At 42.0% G+C, this 8,674-nt stretch overlaps 1 protein-coding gene and 1 long non-coding RNA gene across 5 annotated transcripts in view; one reads left to right on the top strand and one right to left on the bottom strand.

The window, feature by feature from the left end:
• The first annotated feature begins 31 nt into the window (after positions 1-31).
• Positions 32-2,195, top strand: LOC118212339. Its single transcript, XR_004762203.1, has 2 exons — positions 32-459; positions 2,036-2,195. It is a non-coding gene; the product is annotated as an uncharacterized LOC118212339 (long non-coding RNA).
• Positions 2,196-4,079: 1,884 nt separating this feature from the next.
• LOC118224574 (ALK and LTK ligand 2-like) overlaps positions 4,080-8,674 on the bottom strand; it is a 5,820-nt gene continuing 1,225 nt past the window's right edge. For 2 of the 4 annotated variants that reach the window (XM_035412104.1, XM_035412129.1), the window contains exons 2-8: positions 7,419-7,637; positions 6,805-7,075; positions 6,116-6,169; positions 5,947-6,027; positions 4,753-4,826; positions 4,350-4,405; positions 4,080-4,230 (exon numbers count right to left, since the gene is read on the bottom strand). In XM_035412104.1, the coding sequence (XP_035267995.1) occupies positions 4,762-4,826; positions 5,947-6,027; positions 6,116-6,169; positions 6,805-7,063 (459 nt within the window). In that variant the 5' untranslated portion in view covers positions 7,064-7,075; positions 7,419-7,637 and the 3' untranslated portion in view covers positions 4,080-4,230; positions 4,350-4,405; positions 4,753-4,761. Of the gene's footprint in view, positions 4,231-4,349; positions 4,406-4,752; positions 4,827-5,946; positions 6,028-6,115; positions 6,170-6,804; positions 7,076-7,418 lie in introns of all 4 variants that reach the window. The other 2 variants (XM_035412120.1, XM_035412112.1) reach the window with 2 other exon arrangements.

Here is an 8,674-nt window from a genome sequence, read left to right as displayed (position 1 = left end):
CTTCAACTCAAATAAAATGGCTGCACACGGGACGGCGAAAAGTTGGTTTTGTAAATTGGGAAGGAGCGTATGCCAGAAATTCAAAACCAATCGTTAGTTGTTATACAAAAGTAACATTAGGCATTTGTGAAGTTATTGTCAGTGTCCCGTGTCCCGAAATGAGACGTCAGTTGTGCGGACACCTGTACGACAAACAGCAAAATCAATTAAGCGCGGTGCGATAAATAGGCTGTAAAAATGTATAGCCTAAAATAATAGGTCGTGCGTGTGCGCGCGCGCGCTTTACTGGCTCGTCAGGTGGCTGCACCTCAGAGGAACTTGCAAAGCCGCACCACTGGGTGGCATGACGGCGCGTAATAAGCGGCGCAACCACCTCTCCTCTCCCCCTCCTCCCGCTGCCTTTGTGCCTGGTTTCATGGTGTCTCTCGAGAATGCATGGAGGAGCTGAAGTCTGGAATCGTAGGTTTAAATAAATATTGATTCATATTAGGGTTCTGTACATTATATCACAGAATGGGTGTTCTGTGATTGGATTAGGAATGGTAACTGGTCTTTTGGCTATTGGAGAACTTAAGAGGAGACCCTGTCGATGTGGTCAAACTTCATCTTCATATTGCCCTAAATGCTGCAACATGTTGCTTTGAACATTTACTTATCTTCGTTAAATTTAAATGAAAATTAAAAAGCCCATGGAGATAAATACTAATTTAAGTGTAATTTCCTGTATGTGGTTTAAAGTGAATAAACCCAATTATCAGTCATATTTAAGGCAAGATTGTGGAAAGTTTGGTGAACTTTTAAATTTACATGATGCTCTGATGATGAGTTCAGTGGTTATAGCACTGTTCTGATGAGGAGTTCAGTGGTTATAGAAGTGCTCTAATGAGTTCAGCAGTTAGAGCACTGCTCTGATGAGTTCAGGATTTAGCTCTATAATGCAGCTGTGTGAGTGTCAGTATTAGCTCAATAATGCAGCTGTGTGTGTGTTAGCATTAGCTCCATAATGTTTCTGTGTGTGTTAGCATTAGCTGAATAATTCAGTTGAGTGAGTGTTAGTATTAGCTTAATAATGTAACTGTATGTGTTAGCATTAGCTCAATAATGCAGCTGTGTGTGTTAGCATTAGCTCAATTATGTAGCTGTGTGTGTGTTAGCATTAGCTCAATAATGTAGCTGTGCGAGTGTTAGCATTAGCTCCATAATGCAGCTGTGTGAGTGTTAGCATTAGCTCAATAATGTAGCTGTGTGTGTGTTAGCATTAGGTCCATAATGCAGTTGTGTGCGTTAGCATTAGCTCCATAATGTAGCTGTGTATGTGTTAGCATTAGCTCAATAATGCAGCGGTGTGAGTGTTAGCATTAGCTCAATAATGTAGCTGTGTGTGTTAGCATTAGCTCAATAATGTAGGTGTGTGTGTTAGCATTAGCTCAATAATGCAGCTGTGTGTGTTAGCATTAGCTCAGCAATGCAGCTGTATGAATGTTAGCATTAGCTCCATAATGCAGCTGTGTGAGTATTAGCATTAGCTCCATGATGCAGCGTGCATAAAGCACTTTACATCAGAGGAATCAAACTTCACTCCCGGAGGGCCACAGTTTCTAGGACTCTAGTTAAATCTGCTGCTGTGTTAAACCTGTAGACACTGCGGCCCTCCAGGACTGGAGTTAAACCTGTAGACGCTGTGGCCCTCCAGGACTGGAGGTGAACCTGCTGACACTGTGGCCCTCCAGGACTGGAGTTAAACCTATAGACGCTGTGGCCCTCCAGGACTGGTGTTAAACCTGTAGATGCTGCGGCCCTCCAGGACCAGAGTCAAACATGCAGACGCGGTGGCCCTCCAGGACTGGATTCTGATACCTGAGCTTTAGAGCATGAAACCTCATGTTGCTCTACACATAATAGCCAGTAGGGGGGAGTGTTTCTGATGACATTCTGGACCCTTTGATGGCTCAGATGTTTAAAGAACCGTGTGGAGTTTTTAAGAGGCTCCAGCTCGACCAGTGACCCTTTGCTCTCTTTCTCCTGCCTGCTGAAGAAGGAGGAGCCTCTTTTGTGGGATTTAAGGCTCCTGGGAGGCTTTGAAGACCACTGAATTATCCCAATGCATCATGACATGTTTGGAGCTCATTAAAGCCAATTTATGTGTCTCAGTGCAAATGGACAATGTATCAGTAAAGACTTCATTTTTTCACAGATTATTGTCTTTGATCCATTTTAATAACCCTGTAAAGGATTTCTATGCTGCGGAGCATGTAGTTCAGGGTCTGCAGAAGGCTTTAAGGGTCTGATAGATAAATCAGTCCTTTAATGGTTCTGAAATCTGTCTGATAAAACACGAAGCACAGCCTGGTAAAGTCTAGTTGCTTTCACAGTAAATCTGAAGTTTTTAAAGTGTAAATGCTTTGGTCAGTGACCATGGGATTTTAAAAGTCTAGATGCTTTTGCAGTAACCCAGAAGTTTTTAAGTCAAAGTGCTTTTTTGCATAACCCTGAAGTCCTAAAAAAAGTTTAAATGGTTTTTTGCAGTAACCCTGGAATTTTTAAGTCTAGGTGCTTTTTGCAATAACCCAGAAGTTAGTTTTCTTGTGTGCTTTTTTTGCAGTAATCCTGATGTTTTTTTTTTTTTCTAAGTGCTTTTTTGCAGTAGCCCTCAGGTTTTTAGTGCCACTTGCAGGCTGTATTTTTGATCATGTGAATCATCTCTTTGCTGCGAGCAAGTGCATAAGCAGATTACAGAGTTCCTTGGATGCTTCAGATCACATAGGGAAGAATTTATTTCCCAATGTGGTGTTAACCAGGGCAAGATGGACATACCACGTGAGCGTAGCTATGGAAGAGCACAGTGTGTAGTTATGTGCATGTTTACAAAAGATTAAGGTTTCCCTTGTGTGTTTTTAAAATTTAATTTAATTTTGTTTCATACTCCTGTTCTGTAGGATATAAAATAGTCTCTGTCTCTTCTGTAGTACTCTGTGTAACCTGTAGGAAGTAGAATAGTCTCTGGCTCTCCAGTAGTACTGTGTGTGGCCTGTAGCGGGTAAAATAGTCACTAGCTCGGCTGTAGTTCTGTGGCCAGTTGGGTGTAAAATATTCACTGGCTCTCCTGTAGTACTGGGTGTGGCCTGTAGAGTGTATAAAGGTCACTGTCTCTGCTGTAGTACTTTATGTGGCCAGTATGGTGTACAATAGTCACTGGCTCTCCTGTAGTACTGTGTGTGGCCTGTAGGGTGTATAAAGTTCGCTGGCTCTCCTGTAGTTCTGTGGCCTGTAGAGTGTAAAATAGTCAGGTGTAGCAAGAAATACAAAAGTGAACATTTGAATGAATCTACGTTTATTTAAGAAAAAAACTTTAAATATTTTTTCCTCAACACCCAATTCATATTATATATAAAAAACTTTCATTTATTGTCCATACATACCATATTTACAATATTTACATTTTGCAAATTAGCTGGAATATTTATAAATTTAATGTACAGAAAGACAAACAACAATAATTGGAATATATAAATATATTCCATATTACCACATTCAAAACTGTTTAGGATAATCCTGATGTCCTTACAGCTTGTAAACGTTAACCAGCACTCAGTCACACATCTCTGCTAAGCAAGAAAGGTCTGGTAGTGGCAAAAAGGCAAATTTCCATGCGAGTGTGTGAGATCATGGCATTCAGGATTATGTGACTGATGCTTGTTTTTGATGTGGGTACCAGTGCTGAGAGGAATGCAATGTTTAACAGACAAGCTAATAAAAGAAGCTCATAAACACCCAAAAAGGCATTAAAGTAAATGTAGCTTGATTTGTATCAAATATAACTACACATGTGTTTGGCAGCAGGGCATGCATCTTTTTCCCTGAGATTTCTTCATTTGTACCATCTGAGTTAGACAGACAGACAGACAGACGGGTAGGCAGGCAGGCAGGCAGGCAGACAGACAGACAGACAAATAGATGGGTAGGCAGGCTGATAGACAGACAGACAGACAGACAAACAGATGGACAGATGGACAGACAGACAAACAGGCAGACAGACAGATAGGCAGGCAGGCAGGCAAGCTGGCATTCAGACAGGCAAACAGACACAGGCACACGGCCAGACAGACAAACAGATAGGCAGGCAGGCAGGCTGATAGACAGACAGACAGACAGGCAGACTGCAATTTTGCAGTTACATTTGTTCCCTGTTACTCCAAGGCACTCTTTTCTTGGTGTCAGTCTTTTCTTCTCCTTCAGTAATCAGAGACACAAAATTAAATTTAGTGACCTATCTATTTGAGAGCATAAATGCATACCATGCAAGACTATGATTCATTAACAATGTCACAGACAAATAAATCCTCACTCACATTTGACTCATGTGTTTGGTCAGCAAGAAGGCATGTCTGGTCTGCTTTATACATGACTGATAACAGAAAGATATGGTTTTATTTTCTCCACAGCCTAAAACAATCAAAAATGCTATAACACAAATAATTCAGAGAACAACAGTTTCTTTACTGAATTCCAAGGGGGTTTTTGTGCTTCAGTACACAAAATGGTACATAAAATTATACACAGTATCTAAAGTTATAATTATGTTTTATGGACGGAAGAAAAGCACCTCCAATTTTTCTAATTTTCTCCTCCCAAGTTATTACAGCTGGTTTTCACATTCCACTTAAAATACTATTCGCATCCTCTTGATCTGTGGAGCTGCTTGTTTTGGGTGGATAATGCCCATTGAATATTGATAAGAAATCTTTTTCTTACTTGATATATTTAACCTTCCATGCATCGTGGACTCCCTGCTAACCTCTTTAGAAGTCTGGCACATCGTTTGTAATCTGGAAAGGAAAGGCAGTGGAAGAATTGTAAGATATAGACCATCAGAGAGCAGACACAAGCACAGACTCTAATCACACTGTCCACTCTGCTAATTTAGCCTCACATGGGTTACCCTGGAATGTGTTTAAGCTGAAAAGATGAATGAGCAGTAATCCTGAAAATGAAGAAACACAAAAGAAAAACGTCCACCTAGACAGAATGAAAAGCCAGGAGATGGAATGTGTTTGAGAGTGTACACTCATATCCATTACACTGGCTGTGTACACTCATATCCATTACACTGGCTGTGTACACTCATATCCATTACACTGGCTGTGTACACTCATATCCATTACACTGGCTGTGTACACTCATATCCATTACACTGGCTGTGTACACTCATATCCATTACACTGGCTGTGTACACTCATATCCATTACACTGGTTGTGTGATGTGTTTGAGAGTGTACACTCATATCCATTACACTGGCTGTGTACACTCATATCCATTACACTGGTTGTGTGATGTGTTTGAGAGTGTACACTCATATCCATTACACTGGTTGTGTGATGTGTTTGAGAGTGCACACTCATATCCATTACACTGGTTGTGTGATGTGTTTGAGAGTGTACACTCATATCCCCTATGCTGGCTGAGTGATGTGTCTGAGAGTGCACACTCATATCCCCTATGCTGGCTGAGTGATGTGTCTGAGAGTGCACACTCATATCCCCTATGCTGGCTGTGTGATGTGTTTGAGAGTGTACACTCATATCCCCTATGCTGGCTGTGTGATGTGTTTGAGAGTGTACACTCATATCCCCTATGCTGGCTGTGTGATGTGTTTGAGAGTGTACACTCATATCCGTTACGCTGGCTGTGTACAGTCATATCCCCTATGCTGGCTGTGTGATGTACCTGAGTGTACACTCATATCCCCTATGCTGGCTGTGTGATGTACCTGAGAGTGTACACTCATATCCCCTATGCTGGCTGTGTGATGTACCTGAGAGTGTACACTCATATCCCCTATGCTGGCTGTGTGATGTACCTGAGTTTACACTCATATCCCCTGTGCTGGCTGTGTGATGCGCTCCTGTAGCTCTATAATTGGGCAGTAGCTGGGTGGTTTCACTCACAGGCTGGCACAGTGCAGTCCCTTGTGCCGTGATACAGCCTGTTGAAATGTTTGGTGCATTTTGGACTGAAGTAAAGGGGACCTGCAGGAAAGAGGGAAAAGTGATCGCATCCTCTCAGTTTTCATCTGTTTACTGTAGTCCCAAGACAGTAGGCAGGCATGCAGCTTACCTGTCAAGTGCTTTAAAAAAATTTCTTTCTGCCTGAGATCTCTTGGAAAAATCTCTGTCAAAAGCAAAAAAAGAACAATGTTCAGTTTCTGGTGTCTTGTATTCCACATAATGTTTCCGTATATAGTAGCTATAAGCTCTGCGTCCCATGCGCTTATATTCAAGATATTCTAATTCCGGTTTTGTGGTGACGTAACTTTACCTATTCTTGTTGATGAAAGAGCAGCGATATGCAGCTAATGTGGAAGGCTGCTACAGGACTCAGAAAAAGTCGGGCATTGTTATTTTAAATGCGCCGTTCAATGACCATCTGCGTACCTTTGAGGAGGACTATCTGTTCTGCCATACAGGTAACACCACGTTTAACGCAAGTGCCATACGTTTGGATAATCGTTTCAACAGGCGAACAGCGAAGACATAAATGTAGCATTTTAAAGTGATGTAAACATGCATTCTCCGTCTTCCCTATAACAAGAGTGAAGGATTTAGCATGTACTCGTCACGCAGACAAATCATTCCGGTATTTATGGCAGATAATTATAATTCATTTTAATTACACTTAAAAACCAAACGCTGTGTTTAACAAACAGACAAGTTACACAACCACCCACTTGATGCGCATGTGTGGCAAGTATATGACGAGTGTGTGTGTGCGTGTGTGTGTGTGTATCTCCAGTGCCGTTTGCTCACCAAGAACGTGATGATCAGGATAAGACTTATAGTCATGCATTTCCTTTGTTTCGACTGAATAGTGTTTGTTGGAGTTATATGGTGGGTTGTCACTGTCGTCAGCCTGTTGTTCCTTCGTCTGCCGTACTTTATCCATGATCAGCTGGAACAGGCTCCTACCGGCCCTAGAGTCCGTGGGAGCCGCGCTCTGCTTGCTGTATCCGGCGGTGGAGATCAACAGTATGAGTCCCATGTAGACAGGTGTGCGCTGTGCGCTCATCGCTACTGAAATCTGAGAATAGAAAACCACACAGCCCCACGTCGTCTCTTATAGTCCTGAAACACAATTATTATTTCAGACGAGGGGTTTCTTCGCGTCAGACCAAGTCTTTTTCGCTGTAATAACGACCTTCACTTATTGTTTTAAATGTTTAATCACAACAAACAAAATACCTATAATGCAGACCCAGGCTTACAGTGCTACCCTTAGTGCACCCCTATAAGCGGTTTAAGACATGAACGTCGCTTAATGTTACATGAGGCTATTTGGCGCATTCGTATCATTCGTTACGATCTGTAACCTTATGAATTTAAGCCGAGTAGAAATGAAGCACAATTGCAAGACAGGCACTTACCTATCTCCCGTCCCGCTTCAGGTGTGTGTCGGTCTGTGAGGCAGCGGACCTGCAGTCTTATTTGACGTTTGCAGATGTTAGTGTGACTTGAACGGAACAGAATCAATCTCGCCGTCTCACTCCAGGTATTTCAAAGATTGGGTACAACACCACTGGAGACCCATACGCTGGTTCTTGTGTATTGATGGGATGCTTCTGTTCTTAGCTCGTGGTGTCGACCTGTAGTGGGTGGAAAAAAATCACAGAGGTCCTAGAGGAAACTTTTTGGCGCGTGGCTCGATAAAGTTTGTCCCAAGTCTGGCGCACGGTCGGTCACTTTATATTCTCAGTTGCAGAACTAAAGCGCAGTCCCTTGTGGATTACCCCGGCATGTCTTTAATTAGAAATGCGTTAAGAACGCTCACTGCAAAATTCATTTTATTTTCCTGGCCATCGGACGTCTCCTCGCCGAGTAGAATCAAGTTGTTTGTCCTATCTCCAATATGTCCTAAATCCGCTGAGATTAAAAAGATGCGTATTTAACAGGAAACGTTTCCCTTTCTTAAACTGGAATCTCCGGTGTCTGACCCGAACATTACGACAACACGCGGGTTAAATGGTCGTTTATTTTTTCGTAGAGGATTCGTGTTTCACTTACGTTTCAGAACCTTGTTTCGAAATCCGCAGAGAAAACATAATTTTGAGCAATTATCGTAAGAGACAACACGAGTCTCCTGTAAAAGGCAGCAGTAGCGATGGAAGCAGGAACATTCGCCGCGGAAGCCAAGATTGCACTCTACAAACCGGACTGAGTGGAACGTGCAGCCGTCTTCTGCCAATATTGGTTTCGTTTACTTTAATTTTATTGGCTACCACTCCCTGTAAGTAAGCAAAAGAAAAATGGTGCAATTGACTCCTCTCCCCTCCTCCTTCATCTTTTATTTGCAGATAATATAACACAACTTAGAGTGCTGCATTCAACCATGTCTTCAATTAATAATAATCTGGATTATATAGCTTGTCAGATATTATTACACGCAAAGAAGTAGCAGCGTATTACTCGGGATCAAACGAATAACTATCTCCACGGATATCCGTGCACAGTGCCACCACTTGGTGAATTTAAAGAAAACCACTATAACAACATAGTTAGTTTACAAAAATGATGAAGGCAATACAATCTCAAATGATTTGCGTCTTTATTTATAACTTGAATAGCATTAACTGAACATCATTGTCATTACCGTGAAGACGCGTTAGACACCGGATTGGCGGAT

Source organism: Anguilla anguilla, chromosome 1 (genome assembly GCF_013347855.1).
Source record: "Anguilla anguilla isolate fAngAng1 chromosome 1, fAngAng1.pri, whole genome shotgun sequence".
Lineage (NCBI taxonomy): Eukaryota > Metazoa > Chordata > Actinopteri > Anguilliformes > Anguillidae > Anguilla > Anguilla anguilla.
This window is presented reverse-complemented; position numbering and strand designations above follow the sequence as displayed.